We start from the raw sequence: 23,006 nt of genomic DNA, 5'->3' as shown, positions 1-23,006 counted from the left end.
GCCTTACAGTATGAGCCTTTTTAGGAACTGTTTACCCAATAGCCATCTTAGATGATTCTCTTCCCCACCAAAGTGGCAATGCCCTTTTAATATTGAGTCTTGAGTATCATTCAGGTATTCATAAATGACGGATCATTCAATGTGGGCTCGCACCCATATATACACTGTACGCAGCTCAAAGCTGTAATGGCACTCTTCAGATTATCTCGTCAGTTTTATAAATTCAGAGTCAGTCCATGATCTCCATGTCCTCAGGCAGATTTAGATTTGGGGTTTCAATAAGTGTAGTCTAAATTAATTCACTTTGTATAAGAAAGCTGGTCAGAATCAGAATTTATTTTTAAATGTAAACAGGAGACAAATGTATTTCTTGCAACACACGTATAATGCGATTTTTAATATGTAATCGGTTCTACCTACTGCTGGCTGAGAGAATGGACTTCAGTGCGTGGTAAAAGGGCAGATTTCAGTAAGGAGCTCAGCTGGTGCAACTCAGTCCTATCTGTTTAGTCATGGTTGTAATGAATGCGCCAGCATATTTTCTGTTGAAATCAGGGACATCAGCTGGTGAAAGCACTAGACTGTGCCTTAATCCGGTTCAAAACATAACTGGAACATTCATTATAACCATTTTAATATGCCACACTCTAATTTAAGTCGTCATAAACGAACAGGTAGCATAGCGTATTTTAAGTTGGACATGTGTTTGCCAATGAGTCTGAGCTTTTCAGTGCAGTGGGCTGAATTATATAAAGCAGCAGTGTTTAATAATGCATTAAGTATATGTGCTGTCATTGACAAATTTGCCTTTAGCCTTTTTGGTTTGTTTGTTTGATGACAGTGAGACAGTTCCCATGCTGGTTGTGCAGTATCTCACATGAAGTTAGGACGTGTCATACTGGGTCTGCTCCTCCTGGCAACAAAATTGTTTTCTACGCCACTAGTAGCACAAAACAAGAGTCCGATGCACGTTGTCTGTTAAAAATGTTGCCAGCACTCTGACCTTTCCGTGACCAAATCTAATAGAGGTCTTGAGTAGTTCAGCAAATTATGGCGCACATAATGATTTACCACTCTTGTGACTCTCCTTTCTTCTCATTTCATCGACACAGTGGAACTATTGATGTAATGTCAGCTTCTGTTGCTCTTACGGTGCAATTCACAATATTGCAACCCAATAAGAACTCATTTGCTTGAAAAAATGTTTGATGGGATTTAAGGAGCCCTTTTCCAGCTATATAAGCAGCGGGGCACATTATGATGAGTAGATTTAGTAATCGTTGTAAGTGTCCAGTAATAAGGAGTTCGACCGGAATCTGATTGAGATGATGTATCTGGGTCCCCTTTCACAACTCAGGACCCTGAGTAAAATAAATCTGTGAGCTCGAGACTGGTCAGAGGTTAAGTAAAGGAGGAGTGGCAGGGTTCTTTCACAGATTACAGGAGGCACATTTATTAGTTACTTAACCAATAGATCTAGTAAAAAACTGTGCTCGTAAAGCAAAAAAAAAACCACGGCTTGTTGAAACCAATTTTTATGCAACTTTAGGTCTTAATTGGAAGCATACATTATGGACACACAGCTCTAATTTATTGAATATGAATTTATTCCATAAAGTGAGAGAACTGCAGACCATCCAACCTTAAGTGAATTATAGAAGACTCCTCGCATGCTAGATCAATTCATATTCAGTTTAAGTTTTATTTTGAAGAGAAATTAAAATTTTTGACATTTCCTTGCAGTATGCATATTTTTATATTGCTTTTGGTGGAGTGGAGATTGGGAGAATTATTGGGGTATGTTAATTGATATACAGGAAACTTTTTTATCCAGCACCGACGGGACCGGCGTGGTGCCGGTTGATCAAAAAGTCCGGATTACAGAGAGGTATACTTACTAAGGTACGAGGGCCCCGTACACGGCCACAGATCCAGGCGTCCCTGTTGCATGGCAACAGGTGCAGGAACCCCGGTTACACGGCCACAGATCCAGGAACCCCGGTTACACGGCCACTAATATGAAGTAAACTTACCTGAACCTACTCCTGAATTTTGCCGGTTAAGAGAGATTTCCAGTTATTTAGGTGCCGGTAAAAAGAGGGTTTCGTGTCATTTTAAAGGGATCGTTGTGTTTGAATAGTAGACTAGCTGTCAATGTGCCTTTGAAGATTGCAGAGAATGAAGCTCTGCTGTAGGAGTACGCAAAGGTTAAAAACAGTAACAGTGAATTTGGAGGTACACGGTCTTACGAGTTGAAGAATGGGGGTGTGGAACAGAAAAGATCCAGATCAGTTGTATTACAATGGTGCTGTAAGGGACTGTTGATTAGTGAGAACTGGTAACAGTCCTGTTTAAATGTCAAGCTGCAAGAGCCTGACTGAGCCCTGAATATTTTGTTGAAAGCACATAAGGAAAAGATTTTGTCCCAAATAGGAATTGGTGGTGTTGATTGTTTTACAAGTCCTGGTGCAACTGAGACTGTGTGAGGATTTGGGCTGTTTTCAAAATTAAGCACCTTAACTGCAAAGTTACTTAAATTAACTGGATTGTGCTGATGATACGATTTGAATTGAGGGAGCAGCTAAGAGAGAAATACAGGAATTCTTGAAAGAATCGATCAGGTTGTGCTAACAAGATGCTTCTTGAGCTGTCTGAATCTCCAAAGAAATTCTGTTGGGCAGCAGATAAGTTTTATGTAACTAGGAGGCGTTGGATAACAAAAATGTATTCAACAGTTACTGACAAACGTCTGGCATTAATATATTTTTTTTAGTATCAAAGATTGGATTAATGAAATGTTACATGGTGCTGTTTGAACCTAGATAATCGGCTATCATCTTCCTGGTCTAACAATAATTACTGGTCCCTAGTATTTAATGCTGTTTGATGTTCAGTGATGGCCTTAATCACATTTTTAACTCCAATGGTTTAATATTTTCTGTGACTCTTATTTTAAAAAAAAGAAAGCAACTGAATTGTGTCTGTATTATCTACATAGTACTGAAACAATTGAATTTTAGTTTCCAATTTTAATTCAATTTAGCCAATTGTTTCCCCGCTTTGAAAAGTGTTAATTCCTGCTGGGGCCCAGTTCTATGGGGACTGAGAGCCCTCTCATTCCTCATCCAAGTAGTCATTCTTCATGTGCAAGTCTAAGCATGAGTATTTTGGCAGGCCTTTTGACCATGGGAAAGAGATCTAGAGTGGGGCGGCTGGTTGACTAACCCCTCCTTGTTCCAGATCACTGCTGCCAGTGTTGTAGTACCCACTATTGGTGCCTGGCTGGGACCAGCACATATTGCGGTGAGTAGGAATCGACCCAGCGACTCCGCTGAATTGCCAGTCGATTTAGTTTATTTTTTCTCCAGTTTTATTTTTTTATTTTCTTCTCTCCACTTGGATGCCACCACACAAAAGACAATTTCCTGACCACTCAAAGCTATCGGGTAACCTGATTCTGGAACTGAGTACTAGGAGGTGCTCACTTCAACTTTCCCTTTCAGTGGAAAAACAGATTCCACTCGGTGTCTCCCTCCGAAGGCACAATCGAGATCGGGGAAGACAGAGATGTGCACCTGTTTTCTATCACTGCAGTGAGCACAAGGCAGAGATAAATGGTGTGCTTTCCTGGGGTCATGCAGTTCCAAGTAGGTGGCCAAGCTGTTCCGAAGTGATGGTCCGATCAAAATGAACGTGGCCTCTCCAAGATGCACATTTTTCATCATAGGAATGGCCTGGAGGCAAGGAGCCCTAAAACGTTGGGACTCCGGGAAATATCTCTTTTTAGATGTCTGCAGATATTTCACATATTCCACATCATGGATATTTTTATAAAGATATATATTTTGTTAAATAGACATTAAGGAGAGCATTTTGAACAAAATCCCTCCCTTTGGATAGTTGCTATGGTAAGACAAAAATGGGTTGCACTTATTGAGTAAATGGTTTGCAAAACACTTGTTCATATTTAAGTCACAGTTAACATCAGGCTACCAATATCTGTGGTTCTTTGTTGTTTTTGCCACTCTGTTTTTACGAGCTAAAACTTTCTAGCCCTCTATAGAAAAGTAAAAATGCTGGGCTTTTTTTTTAAAGTGTTGCTTTCTCTCCTAACACAGGTGAAAGTGGGCTCGGAAAGTCAACGTTAGTGAACACCTTGTTCAAGTCGAAAGTCAGTAGGAAGTCTTGCACGTCCAACTATGTGGAAAAAATCCCCAGAACTGTGGAACTACAGACTATTAGTCACAGTAAGTTTTACCTGAAGCCACGCTGCTACAATACTGGAGTGCAGAACCTTTCTGTGTTGTGTCTTGTAGTCATGGAGCTTCCTGGCGTAATGCAATACTAATAATAATAGTAAACCAGCGGTGCCAGCACTACACTGAAGATATAAAACTAGAAATCACTATGATTGATGTTATCATACAAAAGCCAACGTGCTTGTATCAAATTCCCCTCTCCATTATTTTAACAAAGGGCCTTGGCCTATTTAAAATAAACAGGTTAATGCTTCTGTTAAAATACTGGATGTAGGAATTTGATACGGGTGCATTGAGTTCTATTATTTACAGTCTTTTAGATATATACAAAAATTCTGAAAACATTTAATTGCCAAGGCTGCTAGATATAGGGTTATAGTTTTGCCTGCATTAAAATTTGAAGAAATCTTATTTCACTAAGCGGCCATGGATTTATAATGAGAAATAGTAAAAGAATGTAACTTTTTAAGAGGATAATATAACACATAGGGGTAAAAATTGGGTTGCTTTGTCCCTCCCGTTAGCGCCCCCGGGGGGGGGTGTTAACAGGGTGCAAAGCCCCTAGCGCCTGGGCGTGACGCCGCTAACGCCTCCCGCTAAATCCAGCGGGAAGTTAGCGGTGGCGGAAGCCGGTAGCGCCCCGCGGCGCTGCACCTCCGGCGATGACGTCATCACCGTGCGCAGCGCCCCGTTCATGCCCGTTGACCTACCGCCAGACGATTTGTCCAACAGGGTCAGGGTGGTGTCTTTGCGGCCGCGGCGGCGCAAATTAAAGAACAGGTGCCGGGTGGCCATATTTATTTTGGCCGACTGTCAGCACCTGCCCCCTTTTGCTTCTTCATGCGGGGTGCCGGCTGCAATCGGTCAGCCCGGCACTCCTCTTGAGTGCCGAGCTGTTTTCCCGGCACCCTGCTCCCCAGTGGTCCAGCAGGGCCCTGGTGCATGCTGCGCTAGGCCCCGCACCTTTAATCAGGGGAGGGAGGCTTGGAATACTGCGGCGCAGTGTGCCAACGCGCGTGGTGCTGTTGCACGTAGCGCCACGATATTGAAAGGTAGCGCCCCAAGAAGAAGGGGAAACGCTTCCAGTAGCGCCCCGCCTCCTCCTTGGGGCGCTACCACTCAATTTCTGGGGTGGTAAAAATAATGCCCCGACAAAGTTAGCACCCCAAAGGGGGTGCGACCGAATTTTTCCCCTATAGATTGTTATGTGTGCCTTCATTCAAAAGCATTAATTTGTCAGAGTTTATATTTACCCTGATTCACGTTATCATATGAAAGGTAGACTGGCTTCTCCATGATGCCCAAGTCTGAATTCTGTTCAGTGTTTTCTCTGGGTACGCAACCTGTCAGTCAGCTAATGGTGCAACTGTCACCAGGATTTACTTGTAGAGAGAGTGAAAGAGAGAAGTGGATGAGGAGTAAACATGTCGGAGTAAGGACGAGGCGAGAGTGGGGAAAAGAGCGAACTTGAGGAGGGGGAGGGTGAAGTGAAATGGACAGAAGTGAAGGAGAAAATAGCATGGCATAATCATGATTTTGCTTGCCTCAAGTGTTATCAGATATGGCCCACTCATCAGATGAGTCACAGAGCTCTGTCACACAGCTCGTAATGGTTGGACTCCCGGGTTAACACACCATCTTTTCCATCTGTGCGATCTCGAGTTCCAATCCCTTGTGGACTGATGGTTAAAATCTCTTTTCTGAAGATCGTACTGCTTGGCCAGTCTTAACCCAGTTCCTTTTGGGCAGAAACTCGGAGCTTAAAATTGTTACAAATTGGTACTAAATCTCATTCAGACAGGCTTTATAATCGGTGGTGTGGGAAACAGAGAGAGAAAATAAATCACACTGTTCTCGAGATACTGCCCTGAGGCTGAGATTCAAATGCATTGTAGGATCAGAGCGGAGGAAGCTTTACTCTCCAGCTGGCCTGTGCTTTATTTGACCTGGGAATGCTGGATGTTGACACCGGTTGCCAAAGAGGGCAGAGTGTTCTCTTCCCCAGCACTGACATCACCTTTATGAGCAGAAAAAAAAAAATCAGCAAAATACTAAATTATAAAAAGTTAAATTGTTCTTAACATTTTTAAAAGTTAGGATGCTTTAAAGTAAATGTCTGTAAGCTCAACAAAGAGGTTGTTAAAGTTACTTGGCATCCCACACATTTTGTTGCTGTGTAGAAATGTTTAAATATTACTGTATTAGATTCTTACGAGTGGTCCCATTTCTGTTTTATTTTGACCCAGCACTAAGCGGCAGGTCATGCAATTGCGGGTGTTTAAAGCAATTTAATCACCATTTTACCAGGTACAAAGCATTTTGCCAAGTTTTCCACGAGGTTCCCGTCACTCGTGGATCACGCCAGGTAAGTATGTCGGTTTCTGAACAACTCTCCATTTCTTTCAATAGGTGACAGCTGGAAAAGTGCTTTAAAAGCTACCATTTTACAGCTGGTCATTTTCCAATCTCAGAAGCTGGAGCATTAATGATTTGGAATCCACTTTTGAGCTTTATGCACTTTTGAAGTGTTTGGAATAATCTCTCTATCCACTGTCACCTCCTTGGAACAACCTATCTCAACATTGACAGATTGCTCTGTCATCTCAACCTCACCTGCCATCTATTCCATCAGCATCAGTGCCCTTGAAAAAATCTCACCTTGGTCCTCAGAATCCCACTACGATCAGCCCCAACACCAGCATCACTGGGTACACCAGCAGCACCATCATCCACACCAACCTTCTCCGCAATCAACTGATGCTGCACTGGTCACAGGGCATCATCACCCATGCACATTGCTGAAGTGATAATGTAGATAGCGAGGGATGGGTGGAGGTAAGTTGGTGTGAGTATGGATGTGCAGAGGTAAGGTAGGGAAGGCAGAGTGATGGGGATGTGATGAGTGGCACAGCAGGATGAGGTTGAGTGAGGCTTGGCAGTAACATTTCGTGATCTACTGAGATCATTGAAAGGTTTGTGCCACTCCAGCCTGGTCCTCCTGATGACATCCCTGCTTGTGCCCTCCTGTGCAATATGCAACCAGGCTGTGTTGGTCTCCAGGGGAGGTCACCTCCACCCACGGGAAGGGAAGCGGACCTCCCTGCGTGCTGTGACTCCCTCCATAAGCATATGGAGGGAGTCATGGGAGAACCTGGGTGCAGCCGTGCACCTTTATGCAGTGCTTGTCAGTGTTTGCAGCACCTCAATGCTGTAGAACACTGACAGCACAACTGTCAAATTAATATGGACATGGTCCCTTTAAGGAAACCGGCTGATGACGCGTCATCAGATGACATCATCAGACCTGCTTCCTTTTAATTGGCCGGGAACCTCGCAGGTCGGGATTAACAAGCCCAATCAGGGCAAAATCACTTGGAGGAGGCGGGATGAAGACGGATGCGGAGTTTGAGGCCGCTGTCTGCTCCGACTGCACCGAACTCGCCACAGCTGGCGATATCGCGGCCTTCATGTCTCGTCCAGTCATGCTGTAGTGTACTTGATTTATGCTGATCGATTGGACAGAGACACTTTAGCCTAGAAATTCAGTGCCACGCCCATTTTTTGGGCGATAAAACGGACGCCGAAGGATCCAATATGGCGTGTGTGCACTCAATCCGCGCTGAAAGTGCCATATTAATTAGAACGTCCTGTAGTCATCCAAGACACCCGTCTGAAACAGGCCAATTGCCTGTGCAAATCCGGGGGCCTAAGGCCTGTTTCAAGCCCCTCTCCCAATGTGGGTCATGGCTCGAATGCACAGCAGCCAAACCAGCAGTTCTTAAAGGGAGTAAAAAATTGTTTATACTTACTTGAATGTTATTTACTTGCGTATTCCTCCTGGCTCCACTTTATAACAGGGGGATCCGCCCGTCTCCCACCACAGCCACGTGGGAGACCCGGAGAACTCCTATCGCATTTCTATGCCAACGTCTTGTACAGTCGACAGTGCTTCTCAGTCCTCACCCGTCCAGGAATACACCCGACAGTATTTGCAGGGCTCGCTATACAGAAACGTTTGAAAATCCCTCACTGGTTTATATATGGGTCCATTTGAGTCAATATAAAGTCATCTGAAAGAAAAGTTTTGTGCCGAAGGATTTGCTGACCTCTGTGTGCACTCGGCCACCTACCAGGAAATTGAATGACTTGGCTCTACGTACTGTGGAGCTGGATGGATATGGCTAAGTGGTCAATGTATCCACTGTACAGAAACACATAGTAGGTTGTAAGATGATAACCGCATAGAAACTTACAGCGCAGAAGGAGGCCATTCGTCCCATCGTGCCTGTGCCGGCACTTTGAAAGAGCGATCCAATTAGTCCCCCTCCCCTGCTCTTTCCCCATAGCACAGCAAATTTTTCCTTTTTAAGTATATATCCACTTCTTTCCTCTGATGAAGTTGAATCTGGAAAACAGCCATCTGATTCAAACAATATTGTGATGCAGGCACAAAATTTCAGCATTCACTCCCGTTGTAAAAAAAATTATAAATTCTTGATCATAACATAACATTCCGCAGTAGATGGCCCTGAATTTCTGCCGAGGGTCTAACGGTCTCCCGCCATAACTCCGAAAGGAGACCAGCAGTACTTTCCAAGAGCACGAAGCAAGCGCCCATTTTCACACCTCCCTCGCGATTATACCAATTTCTCAACAGAGTTACAGTGGAAGAGCAATGGATTCCCCACGGAATTTCAGGGCCCTTGTGCTTATCACAGTTCATCAGTACTACACAGCACGTAGCTTCAGTGCTTTTTGTCAGCGTTTATTTTATCACCTTAATCAGTGAAAGCAAAAGGTGTGATACTAAGATGAGCTTCACGCTTTATGACGCCTACTCTGACTGGCTTTGTGGTTACGAGCATGGTTGCACTTACATGTGGGAGCACATGAGCTTATGAGGCACAACTGGTAGCTATAGACTGCCTCAGGGTTCATGTCATTCGTCACATGGAGTTGCTGCCAATTGTAAACAGTGTAATCTGAGTGTTTATGCAAACCAGTTTAGAGCATCTGCTGTCTGTACAGACTTTTCTGCACATACTGTTCTCTGACAAGCATGAGTTACAGTCGAGTTCTGTATGCGCTCAAAATCATGAATGGTTTTGATGGAGTAAATCAGGAGAAACTGCTTCCAGTGGCAGAAGGGTCGGTAACCAGAGGACACAGATTTAAGATGATTGGCAAAAGAACCAAAGACGACTTGAGGAAACATATTTTTTACACAGCGCTTTGTTGTGATCTGGAATGCACTGCCTGAAAGGGTGGTGGAAGCAGATTCAATAGTAACATTCAAAAGAGAATTGGATCAATACTTGAAGGGAAAAAAATTGCATGGCTATGGGGAAAGAGCAGGGGCGTGGGATTAGTTGGATAGCTCTACCAAAGAGCCAGCACAGGCACGATGGACCGAATGGCCTCCTTCTGCGCTGTATCGTCCTATGATTTAATCTAAAGGACACTACCAGTGCTTCCCAGTATAACACAGCCTGTATTGTCATCACTAATTCTTATGATGTGACGGCTCACAGCAGCAAAAGTAGACAGAATAATGGACTGCCAGGGATTGTTTACAAGATGGCAGTATAACTGAGGCGTTTGTATTATGCCACAAACTGTAAGAGTGAAGCTTGAGAGGTTAATACCTATCATCTGCTTGCCACGATTAGATTACCAATTTGAAATCGCTCCTTGCTATCTGTTTTTATGTAGCATTTAATTTTTTGCATTCAAGCTCTATTTTCTTTTTGGCAAGATTTCCATGTGGCAACAACTGCCGGTGCCTGTTTCCTTGGTGCTCGGCCACCTGATGCCAACCACTGAATCTCGCCAAAAAGAAACTAAAACCTCTGTACAAAATAATATATAAATATATAACTGCGGGTAAGTAAATGTTCAAAGCCATTGAACTAGATAGCAAACTATTAGAAATTTGTAATCCAGCAATTACTTGAATTAATGCTAATCAGTTAAGATTGCTACAGCAAGACAAGCAGGAAAGCACTTGCACCATGTCCAAAATGTCACCGGTTCAAGTCCCATTGAAGCCTTTAACTCTAATCCGTTTAATTAATCTCAGTGTGCATTCTATCTTGGGGAATGGAGGCTCTAATCTCAGGCCAGTTGAATTACACCTCCTGCCAGTTATATTGGAACTGTATGGAACTCACTTGTAGATAAATAAAAATATGCTGTGCCAACTTATATTGGCCATTCAATTTGCAGATGGGATTGTTCTGATTGGAAGTGTGGGATTTCTCCTCGGGCACTGGGAAGGAAACTTTGGAGATGGATCAATCTATGTTCTTGTCATTGCATCATCAAATGGCCTGCGACAAAGCACCATCAACAGAAGGTTTAAGAGTTGGATTGCTTGTCACCCAACCCACCTGCCTCCGTTGGCAGGATGTTATTAGATCTCAGCCAAGTGTTCAGCTCAGCTGACCTTGGTTGCATTACTCTATCTGAAATGGCACATCTTGCCGGACAGTCATGGAGCTGTATTAACGGCAGTCATGGAGCTGTATTAACGGCAGTCATGGAGCTGTATTAACGGCAGTCATGGAGCTGTATTAATGGCAGTCATGGAGCTGTATTAACGGCAGTCATGGAGCTGTATTAACGGCAGTCATGGAGCTGTATTAACGGCAGTCATGGAGCTGTATTAACGGCAGTCATGGAGCTGTATTAACGGCAGTCATGGAGCTGTATTAACGGCAGTCATGGAGCTGTATTAACGGCAGTCATGGAGCTGTATTAACGGCAGTCATGGAGCTGTATTAACGGCAGTCATGGAGCTGTATTAACGGCAGTCATGGAGCTGTATTAACGGCAGTCATGGAGCTGTATTAACGGCAGTCATGGAGCTGTATTAACGGCAGTCATGGAGCTGTATTAACGGCAGTCATGGAGCTGTATTAACGGCAGTCATGGAGCTGTATTAACGGCAGTCATGGAGCTGTATTAACGGCAGTCATGGAGCTGTATTAACGGCAGTCATGGAGCTGTATTAACGGCAGTCATGGAGCTGTATTAACGACAGTCATGGAGCTGTATTAACGGCAGTCATGCATGGGATCTTTGCCCAGAATCTGACATGCAGCGAGGTCCCAGTCAGAAGAGGCTTTCCCTCAAAGATGAAAAGAAAATGGATTGGTGAATCACAATTCTTGTGCAGCCTAGAAGTAGGTTGTCTGTACACCTTCCCAAATGCAGGATAGTGCTTGCCACAAGACAACTATATAAAGTTACAGCCAATGGTGTAAGCTTAGATTTCTTGAATCGTTTAGCACTCAGTCAGAGCTTTTTAGAAGTTTCTCTCAAATTGAGAAGTTGTGGCAACTTTGTTTATGGGGGAAAAATTGGATTGCTTTGCGCCTCCCGTTAGTGCCCTAAGAGGGCGCTAACAGGGCGCAAAGCAACTAGCGCCTGGGCGCGGCGCCGCCCACGTCTCCGGCGAAATTCAGCAGGAGGTTAGTGACGGCGCTAACCGGTAGCATCCCGCGGCGCTGCGCCGCTGGCAATGACGTCATCGCCGTGTGCAGCGCTCCACTTGTGCCCCGGCTGCAATCTTCGGGAGCGCCCCCTGACTTACCGCCAGATGCTATGTCCGACAGGGTCAGGGGTGCCTACCTGCGGCCGGGGAAGTGCTATTTAAAGGCGAGGTGCGGGGCAGCCATTTTTGTTGCTGGCTGCCTGCACTCCTGTTCCCGGCCTCCTGAGCGCCCCCCCCCCACCCCCCAACCGAGTGCCGGCTGCACTCCAAAAGCCCGGCACTCCTCGAGTGCCAGGCTCTTTTGCTAGCACTCCCGATCCCCGGGGGCCCAGCTGGGGCCCAGGTCGCGCTGCGCAAGACCCCTCCTCTTTAAGAAGGGGAGGAAGGCCTGCAATACAACGGCGTGATATTGACTCGCAGCGCCCCAAGTGGGAGGCAGGGCACTTCCAGTAGCGCCCCACTTCCCTCTTGGGGCACAACCACTCAATTTCCAGCGCGGGGGCGCTAATTTTTCCAGGCCGCTTAAAGTATTGCCCCGGCAAAGTTGGGGCGCTACTCAATTTTTAGCCCTATGTCTCTTACCTAAATGATCTAATCACGCATTGAAAATTATAACTTGATCAGAAGTTAATACTGGAAAGGGTACTGGATCCACATTCAGTAAGCAAAGATTGCTGGCAGAGGCAATAAGGGTTCAGAGATAGAATTAGAGACAGCAGGATAAATTTAACTTTCAACTCACCAAAACTTGGAATTATCCTGTTGGCGATCCTCAAATAAAACATACCAGCACCCATCTCAGGTTCTGATGAGTTTGCTCAGTTCACAAGTAGGTCAAAGCATAGCTCCAATTTGAAGCCAGTTATTTATCCCTACTAGAAATTCCTAACCAGAAAGATGTGGAATGTCTAAACATATGGGCCTAGAAATTCAGTATAGCCACTTTTGGGGCGGTAAAGTCGGGCGGGCGCTAAATTTAGCGCCCGCCGGAAAGTGGAGGCCACTTCGCCGTTATTCAGTAGCTTTGGCCAAGGAGTTTGGGCGAGCGCTGAAACTGGCGTTGCACTCCTATCTTTAGGCGCTAAGCCGGCGGTGCAGACTGATAACGCCGAGGCCGGGCACAGCGCAGGTGCGGTCATGTTTTGATTGACAGCAGACACCCTGACGGGGGCCAGCTCTTAAAGGGGGAAGGGTCGACTTTGTCTGCTGCCACGCCCTGGATAGTGGAGCCCTGCAGCTAGGCCTGAACACTGCTGGTGGACCCAAATAGCGCCTGAAGCCATGCAGAAGGCCCGTGAACGAGCGCAGCGCTTCTCAGAGCATGCTTTGAGGGTGCTGCTTAGGGGTTTGGAAAAGAAAAGCGAGATCTTGTGCCCGGACAGTGGCAAGAAGGCTCCCAGGAGGCAGTACAGGAGAGCCTGGAGGGAAATCGCCCAGAGGGTCTCAGCCAACAGCGATGTCCCCAGGACTGGTGACCAATGCCGCAAGAAGTACAACGACCTCACTCGGTTGGTCAGGGTGAGTACCCTTTCCAGTGTCCTCCTCATCCTTGCATGTGCACCTCACATTATGGGCAAAGGGACCTCAAAGGCCTAATGGCCAGCCCTCCTCCCGCAGCTATGGCACTGGCATGATCATCAATAGCACTTTCTGCACTTTACACACTGGCCAAGCTATTCGACCATGGGAGGCAGTGCACACAACAACAGGGCACCACACTGGCCAAGCTATTCGACCATGGGAGGCAGTGCACACAACAACAGGGCACCACACTGTACTTAGAGGCCGTCCTTTCTCTTGCAGGCCAAGCTGGCGCAGAATCTGAAGAGCCGGACTGTCACTGGGGGAGGCCGTGTCCAGTTCCAGGAGCTCAGTGACCTGGAGGAGCGCGTGGCTCGACTCATGCGTGTCCGGGTGGTTGGCCCCGTAGCTATTGGAGATGCCGACCCTGTGCTGGGCCCCAATGGTAAGGACATGACCGTTTGCACCTCTCTCGTTCCCCTTGCGCTTCAGATCTACATCCTTTGCCACTGTCCCACCAATGCGCATAATGCCACCACTCATGCCTCCCTCGCTGACGCCCTGTCCTCACTCTAAAGCTACTCTTGTGCCTTCCTGCTTTCAGCTGGTGAGGAGGAGGTCCCTGAAGCTGAGAGTGCCAGTCCCTCGGAAGAGGAGGACGACGAGGACCAAGAGGAAGGCGGCACATCGGGGGAACCCTCATCCACGCCAGGGGATGGCAATGGAGGGGAGACGTCTTGCCTGGAGGAGAGCCAGGGGGAAGTGTTGCAGGGGGGTGTAGCTCCTGGGCCCAGTGGCGTCCAGGCACGCGGGAAGGGTCGGGCAGCACGGCGGCCTTCTCCCCAGGGGGGGGGAAGTGTTGCAGGGGAGGGCAGTTGCTGGGCCCAGTGGCGTCCAGGCACGCGGGAAGGGTCGGGCAGCACGGCGGCCTTCACCCCAGAGGGGGGAAGTGTTGCAGGGGAGGGCAGTTGCTGGGCCCAGTGGCGTCCAGGCACGCGGGAAGGGTCGGGCAGCTCGGCGGCCTTCTCCCCAGAGGGAGAGTCCGGCCTCCAGTCCGGGGACGGTCCTCGCCCAGGAGGTGCGCCTCCTTGATGAAATGTCCGCGGACTCGGAGCGGCGCCACACCGAGTTCATGGGGGTTGTGGGACAGTTGCCTCAGGCCATTGAGTCCCTGGCTCATAGTGTGGCCGATTTCGGGGACTCACAGGCCAGGGGTGTCAACCAACTCGCGGCAGCACAGGCCAGGGGTCTCGAACAATTCGGGGCATCACAGGACGCGAGTCGAGAGTTCCTGAGTGGTGCCGTGCAGACACTGGCTGGTCTGATGCGGGCACAGACCAGGGCAGTTCGGGCACTCACTTCTGCCACACTCGCTGTGTCACGGAGGCATCGCCAGGGCACCCGCCGCCCTGCTGCAGCACAGCGGTCTGGCCTTCACCAGATTGCTGCGCTTGCTGCAGTGCCAGCCCGGCCGAGTGCCAGTGTCTCTGGCGACCAGCGAGCGCCTGGCATCAGCCAGCTTGCCCCCATTGCTGCAGCCGCCACTGCCACTCCCCCAGCCAAGCTGCGACGAGCTGCTGCAGAGACTGATGCTGCCCAGCCACAGCTGCAGCAGTCAGCAGCCGGCCCCTCCAGGGCCGGACCTCGTCTAGGCTGACCCCCAAGGGCATCTGCCGTCACGCATTGTGCCCCTCAGGAGCCTTCCCCCAGCCTTGCAACACCCACAGGGCCCAGGTTGAGGCGGAGCAACAGGTCGGGCAGGGGCCGGAGAAGCCTGCACAAGGACTCGCCCTCTCGACACACCAAGTAGAGTGTGTTGCCAACTGTTTTTTTATATGGGGGTGTTTGTGTTCTGTATGGGGGTGGCTTATTTTGGTAAGGCAGAAGATGAAGGCAACTGTTTTTTTATATGGGGGTGTTTGTGTTATGTATGGGGGGGTTTGTCTTGGTTAGGCCGAGGATGAAGGCCAATTGGATGGACAAGTTTTGTTATTCCTCCCCAGGTTCTGGGAGTGAGATATGTTTTTGACTGTTTTTTGGGGGTCTTGTCTGTTTTTCTGTTTCATGTGGGAAGGGCCCTGAGTTTGTTAAATAAAGCTTTTTATTTATTCAGCTTGTCCAGGTGTCATGTTTCAAGTGGTTGTTGCGTTAACCGGCTGAGGGCTTGCGGAGCGGCTGCATTCAGGTGCGTTCATTGCCACAAGCCATTCCCTGACAGGGGGCCTAGAAGTGTCGTTCAATAAGCCGCCGGCGGACGGCCCTTGGACCTTGTGGCTCCCTCCTGGGCTGGTACTCCTCCTCCTCCTCCTCCTCCTCATGGTCCTCCTGCTCGTCCTCCTGAGGTGGTGGTCCAACGTGAGGTGGCAGTGCCTGAGTCCTGCGGATAGCCAGGTTGTGCAGCATGCAGCAAACGACGACGAACTGGGAGACTCTATCCGGCAAATACTGTAGAGATCCGCCGGAACGATCCAGGCAGCGGAACCGTTGCTTGAGGACGCCAATCGTTTGCTCTATGATGTTCCTTGTGGCTTGATGGCTTTCGTTGTATGCCTCCTCAGCAGGGGTCCTGGGCGCGCGGAGCGGGGTCATGAGCCATGTACACAAAGGGTAGCCCTTGTCCCCAATAAGCCATCCCCTTGGTGGAGGCTGTGCCTCGAACATGTCAGCCACAGTAGTCTGGCGCAGGATAAATGCATCGTGGCTGCTTCCTGGAAAGCGGGCATTGACAGCTAGGATGCGCTGCCTGTGGTCACACACCAGCTGTACATTGAGGGAATGGTAGCCCTTCCGGTTGCGGTAATCCTCGGCATTGTCGATAGGTGCCCGCATAGCCACATGCGTGCAGTCAATGGCGCCCTGCACCATGGGGAAGTCGGCGATCCTGGCAAAACCGACTGCACGCTGCTCCTGCCTCTCTAGGGTCATGGGGAAGGAGATGAATTGGTGTCTCCTTGCGAAAAGGGCATCGGTGACCTGCCGGATGCAGCGATGCACGGCGAACTGGGAGATGTTCGCTATGTCCCCAGCAGCGGCTTGGAAGGAGCCGCTTGCATAAAAGTTCAGAGCCACCGTGACCTTCACTTCCACCGACAGAGACGTCCTGCACATCAGCTGTGGACGCAGATCTCTGTGAAGCAGCTGGCAGATCTCTGCAACCACCTCCCTTCTGAAGCGCAGCCTCTTAACACAATGCGCGGCAGTCATGGTGAGATAGGACACCTGCTGCCGGTATTCCCTGAGTGGGTAAGGCCTACGTTGCCGACGCCTGATGGCCCCTCTGCGTCTAGGCATGGCTGGCCCTCTCACACAGCGTCTGTGAGCCCTTCGCACATAATGCTGGAACTGAGGGTTGGAACCCCATGCAGCCCCCATAATAAACTTGTAAACAGTGAAATCACAATGAGTCAAATTTCCAAGCTCTGGCCAGAAGCCAAAAATACCTCTCCTATGTTGTCCCAAATCAGTAAGGTCTGTTCCTTGGTCTCTGTCCAGAAATCCAAAGCACTAAAGTCATTGCAGCAAAATGGCTGGCCTTTATAGTTCAGTCTAAGTGCCCTTTAATTATCGCTCCCCGAGGCCCGCAGGGCCTCTGCTGCGTTCCACTTCACAGTTCTTAACAGCGCCACGCCCACATTGGGCGGGCGCCACTGAATTTCCGGTTTGGGGCGCACAAACAGCGTTGCACGACGAAATGACGTCATAAGCTGCGCGCGCAGCTGAGCGGGCGCAAACACTTTGCGCCGGCGCTAAATGTCAACTGAAGTTGGGCGTAGGCGCAGATCGGCCTGCGCCCAGGCGCTAAGTGCCTAGCGCTCGAAATCTACCCCTCTTATGGCGCTAACGGCTGGCGAACGCAACTGAATTTCTAGGCCATGATATTTAATTTACTCAAAAACCATACTTAAGTCTGACAAATGATGGCCCTGTTTCTACAGGAACAGGAGTTGTATAAATTACTGTGTCAAGCCTTATTCGTTGTTGCTGAACCTTTGACCAAACCTTTTAATTTATGAAATGAAATAACAAGAATTAAATGGTCAAGATTTTAAATATTTTAACATTTAGTGATAAACCAATTACTAAACATGTTCTGCTTTCATAATTTCAGTAAAACAAAAGCACTGTATTATGTAATTATTGTCTAAAAATGGAAGGCAAACAACTAAATCTCCTTTGTCTAGGAACATGAGGCCATTCAGCCTCTCAAGCCTGTTCCGCTATTCAATTAGATCACAGCCGATCTGTATCTTAGCTCCATCTACCAGCCTTGGTTCCGTAACCCTTAATACCCTTGCCTAACAAAAATCTATCTATCTCAGTTTTGGAAATTTGCAATTGTACCCAGCCTCAACAGATCTTTTGGGCAGAGAATTTCTAGATTCTGGACCCTTTCACAAATATTAATGTAAAGCCACTCTTCCTTGTGGCAGTCTTTATGTTGATGTAGGGAGGTATTTACAGGGGTGTATGCTGAATATACATTTGAAGAGCGACTTCATTATCAGCAGGACTGCTGAGCAAGAGTGCACCAGCATTATAAAACAAGTATCCCGCCCCTCTCTCGCACAGGGGAGGATTTCCAAGCTGCTAAGTGAAATGTGACTGAGCTTATGCTTGGCTCTGCATGTAGCGGAAAGCTGTGAAACCATAACTGACTTGAGATAAGGCAACCTCTTCAATTATTTTGATTCAGAGGCGCCAGCGTGGTCAGTTTTAACAGTCCGCAGAATCTGCGGGTAACTAAACAGACGTGTCTTCACAGTGGTGTAGCTCCACTGTCAGCGGAGTGGGCATGAATCGTCAGGTTGTGCAAAGGTTTGACAGCTTGGTAAACTTGCTAAAAAAATCTTATCCAATAATCGTTGGATAGATGTTTGCTGATCATCCTTTAAATGTGTTTTGTAAAAAAAAATCCTTTAGTCTGGCAAGTGTTGACTTGTAGGTGCATAGAGTGACAAAAAATAACCCTCAAACTTCAAAGAGCTTCAGCAGACCAAGTTGTCTGCTGTTGTAAGCCAGTTTATTCAGAGTTTTAAAAGCTATTGATCTTTAGCTAATTGCAGAATACATGCTTTACAGAAATTCTGGAAGCTGAATTTTTACTTTAGTGCCAAAGAGCAGGGGAGTGGGATTAATTGCATAACTCTTTCAAAGAGCCGGCAGGATGAGCTGAATGGCTTCCTCCTGTGCTATGAGTATTATAAAGTAGTTGAGGAGGGATCAGGACATTGCCTTTATGCTCTGGGACCTGGCTTCAAACCTGGCTATAATGATGGAATGAAAGTTTAATCTCTCACTATAAGGGCCCCAAATGAAATGATCCTCGATGGTGTCAGCACTGTACTGGTGGGCAGAGCCTTAGTACAAACTACGCATATGCTGGTACTAAATTATCTGCCTCATTCAGAGGTGAAAGGAATGGCGTGTTTGGAAAATTAAACATTCATATTGATCCTATAGGTTGAGCTGTTCAGAGGTTGGGGTGATGAAAACACTGAGGGGAATATTTCTCTATCCCGTGAGTAAATGATGGTGGAGCCTAGCACGTGAGTGCAAAAGACAAGGCTGAAGCGTTTGCAACCATCTTCAGGCAGAAGTGCCAAGTGGATGATCCATATCGACCTACTCCCGAGGTCCCCACCATCACAGAAGCCAGTTTTCAACCAATTCGATTCACTCCTCATGATATCAAGAAACGACTGAGCGCACTGGATACAGCAAAGGCTATGGGCCCCGACAACATCCCGGCTATTGCTGAAGACTTGTGCTCCAGAACTAGCCGTGGCTCTAGCCAAGCTGTTCCAGTACAGCTACAACACTGGCATCTATCCGACAATGTGGAAAACTGCCCAGGTATGTCCTGTCCACAAAAAGCAGGACAAATCTAATCTGACCAATTACCACCCCATCAGTCTATTCTCAATCATCAGCAAAGTGATGGAAGGTGTCATTGACAGTGCTATCAAGCGGCACTTACTCACCAATAACCTACTCACTGATGCCCAGTTTGGGTTCCGCCAAGACCACTCCGCTCCCGACCTCATTACAGCCTTGGTCCAAACATGGACAAAGGAGCTGAATTCCAGAGGTGAGGCGAGAGTGACTGCCCTTGACATCAAGGCAGCATTTGACCGAGTGTGGCATCAAGGAGGCCTAGTAAAACTAAAGTCAATGGGAAACGGGGGGAAAATGCTCCACTGGCTGGAGTCATACCTAGCACAAAGGAAGATGGTTGTGGTGATTGAAGGTCAATCATCACAGCCCCAGGACATCGCTGCAAGAGTTCCTCAGGGCAGTGTCCTAAGCCCAACCATCTACAGCTGCTTCATCAATGACCTTCCCTCCAACATAAGGTCAGAAATGGGGGTGTTTGCTGATGACTACACAGTGTTCAGTGGCATTCACAACTCCTCAGATAATGAAACAGTGCATGCCCACATGCAACAAAACCTGGACGATGTTCAGTCTTGGACTGATAAGTGGCAGGTAACATTCGCACCACAGAAGTGCCAGGCAATGACTATCTCCAACAAGCGAGAGTCTAAACACCTCCCCATGACATTCAACGGCATTACCATCGCTGAATCTCCCACCATCAACATCCTGGGGGGTCACCATTGACCAGAAACTTAACTGGACCAGCCACATAAATACTGTGGCTACAAGAGCAGGTCAGAGGCTGGGTATTCTGCAGCGAGTGTCTCACCTCCTGACTCCCCAAAACCTTTCCACCATCTACAAGGCATAAGTAAGGAGTGTGATGGAATACTCTCCACTTGCCTGGATGAGTGCAGCTGCAATAACACTCAAGAAGCTCGACAGCATCCAGGACAAAGCAGCCCGTTTGATTGGCATCCCATCCACCACCTTAAACATTCACTCCCTCTACCTCCGGCGTACCGCGGCTGCAGTGTGTACCATCTACAAGATGTACTGCAGCAACTCGCCAAGGCTTCTTCGGCAGCACCTCCCAAACCCGCGACCTCTTCCACCTAGAAGGACAAGGGCAGCAGGCGCATGGGAACACCATCACCTCCAAGTTCCCCTCCAAGTTACACACCATCCTGACTTAGAAGTATATCGCCGATCCTTCATCATCGCTGGGTCAAAATCCTGGAACTCCCTTCCTAACAGCACTGTGGGAGTACCTTCACCACACGGACTGCAGCGGTTCAAGAAGGCGGCTCACCACCACCTTCTCAAGGGCAATTAGGGATGGGCAATAAATGCTGACCTTGCCAGCGACGCCCACATCCCATAAGCGAATAAAAAAAAGTAAAAGCATGCATCTAGTAAATGTAATGCAGACAGCAGCTTTTCCTGCAATGTTGGGACAGAGAAAACCCTTTATTCCCCCATCTAAACCATAATCTATGAGGGTTTGACCCCTGACACTGCATGACAAAAAGGTGGAAAGTTGTATTTCCCCATCTCATGCCTTGGGAGGGGGGGCAGGGTGTTTAAAAAAGAAATGTTGCTCAAAAGGGTTTTTGTTTGATTTAATTAATAACCACCATTGAGCTAGTGGGTGGGCAACTTTCCATTGCAGTATGTTGGAGCACGAGTGTGCTGCCTCATGATACTTCAATGAGTTTCTGATCTCAACTGCACTAATGTTGAGAGGTATGAGTAGAGACCCCACTGCTCCAACCAGGAAGGCCACCAGCCGTCCATTCGTCATCTGTCACCGGGCTCCGGTTCACAGCTGATTTGCCTTTTGGCAGGTGCTGTCTGAAGAGGCCTCTCCAGGTTAGTTTTTTTTAAACTTTCCTTTGTGGGACCAGGCACCACAAGGAAGGTTTAGGCCTCCCCTGTCTCTACTTCAGACCTTCCCTATTGCAAGACCCACCCCCCCACCCCCGGCCAGCCACAGAACCACCTTCCCCACACACAGCTGGGTGCCGTCGGGCGACTAAGGGCCGCCCAATATTTCATAGGCTGCCAGCCACTTCTTGCTTATTCCCACCCGGAAGTGAGCCCAGCAGCACACCAATGAGGCCCGGCGGTTAAGATCGCTGCGGGTCTCGTACTGCTGCAAGCAGCTGGGAAACGAACTGAAACCAGTGGTGTCCCGCTGTCAGTTAGAATCCCCACCCTGGGAATTTGAGAGGGAAACACTGCAGGAACATTCAGTTGAATTTTTGTATTGCAGCAACAGGGCTTTCTATCTCATTCAGCAGCGGGTTGTGGAAATGTGCTGCTGAGTAAACAATAACACTAAAAAAAAGAGCAACTGCATTAAGAGATCACCCTTGAGCAACTACTTGGAGGGAATCCCTATAAACAAACATTTGTCGAGTGTCGTTGTTTATTGCTGGTGCACTGCATCAAATCAATAAAGTAAATACAGCTGCAGAGTGCACCACACAGATTTGAAACTGCTTTACTGTCAACAGCTTCTCCTGAACACAGTGAAATTACATAGACTGTACGGCACAAAAACAAGCCATTCGGCCCAACAGGTCCATCCCGGTGTTTATGCTCCACATGAGCCTCCTCCCACCCCTCTTCATCTCACTCTATCAGCATAGCCTTCCATTCCTTTATCCCTCATGTGCTTATCTAGCTTCTCCTTAAAGGCATCTGTTCTTCGCCTCAACTACTCCTTGTGGTAGTCAGTTCCACATTCTCACCTCTCTCTGGGTAAAGAAGTTTCTCCTGAATTCCTTAGTGGATTTATTAGTGACTATCTTATATTTATGACCCCTTAGTTCTGGTCTCCCCCCACAAGTGGAAACACCTTCTCTACGTCTGCCCTACCAGGTCGCCCCCTCAGCCTTCTCGTTTCTAGAGAAAAAGAGCCCCAGCCTGTTCAGCCTTTCCTGATAGTTATAACCTCTCAGTTCTGGTATCATCCTTGTAAATCTTGTAAATGGCACGATTGGAGCTGTGGTTTATTCTTGCATTGAACATAAATAATTGGGGCGTGTCTATATAATGTGCCGCTGTGAGAGTGGAGCCTACACAGTGCAAGGAAGGAATTTGAATCTGCGAACTGCACACTGTTAAGATTGAGTGTGGCAGTATTCCACTCCTATTGTGCCATCAGTCATTTCCGCCCACTGACCGGCTGGTGGTGGCGGGGGGAGTGGGGGGGCGGGGTCTGGATTCTTTCACAGCTTCCCACGCTGATGCTACGGCCGACACGCTTCAAGGTGGATGAAATGTCAGTAGTTCGTCCTCGATGAGTTACAGCAGATAGCCAAGCCGAGTGGTAAGCTCATAATTTGTGAAGTACAGGCCTCAGCCAAGACTCTGACAAACCCCATCACAAGGTGATGCAGATGTCTTGCTGGGCCACGTGACCCAACAGAGTTGGCGGGTGTGGGGGGCGAGGTGGAGGATGTTAAATTTTTTGAAGGGGCATCTGCACTTTTAGAATTTTCAAGACTGATTCAGTTCCCGTAAGCACCTGCTGCCAAAACTGCTTTAGAACGAGCACATTGGCTGCCAGGAAATTTTATGCAGCAGCAAATGTGATACTTATGTTTACATTTTAATATAATTCAATTCCTGTTGTGCTGTATTTAAAAGAAAGACTTGCATTTATGTAACGCCTTTCACAACCTCAGGACGTCCCAAAGCGCTTTACAGCCAATGAAGTACTTTTGAAGTGCAGTCCCTGTTGTAATGTAGGAAACGCGGCAGCCAATTTACACACAGCAAGTTCACACGAACAGCAATGTGATAATGCCCAATTTTATATTAAAGCAAATTCAGCAACACCAGAA

At 47.8% G+C, this 23,006-nt stretch overlaps 1 protein-coding gene across 1 annotated transcript in view; it reads left to right on the top strand.

Annotated features, from left to right (window-relative positions):
• Positions 1 to 23,006, top strand: part of LOC147110530 (uncharacterized) — a 543,691-nt gene that overhangs the window by 451,108 nt on the left and 69,577 nt on the right. Inside the window, exon 4 of the mRNA XM_086000591.1 lies at positions 4,119 to 4,247. Within this exon, the coding sequence (XP_085856717.1) occupies positions 4,119 to 4,247 (129 nt within the window). The remainder of the gene's footprint in view (positions 1 to 4,118; positions 4,248 to 23,006) is intronic.

This window comes from Somniosus microcephalus, chromosome 11 (genome assembly GCF_052327205.1).
Source record: "Somniosus microcephalus isolate GS21.2 chromosome 11, FLI_Smic_1.0, whole genome shotgun sequence".
NCBI classification, from domain to species: Eukaryota; Metazoa; Chordata; class Chondrichthyes; order Squaliformes; family Somniosidae; genus Somniosus; species Somniosus microcephalus.
Note: the sequence above shows the minus strand (reverse complement) of the source record. Positions and strands in the feature narration are given on the sequence as shown.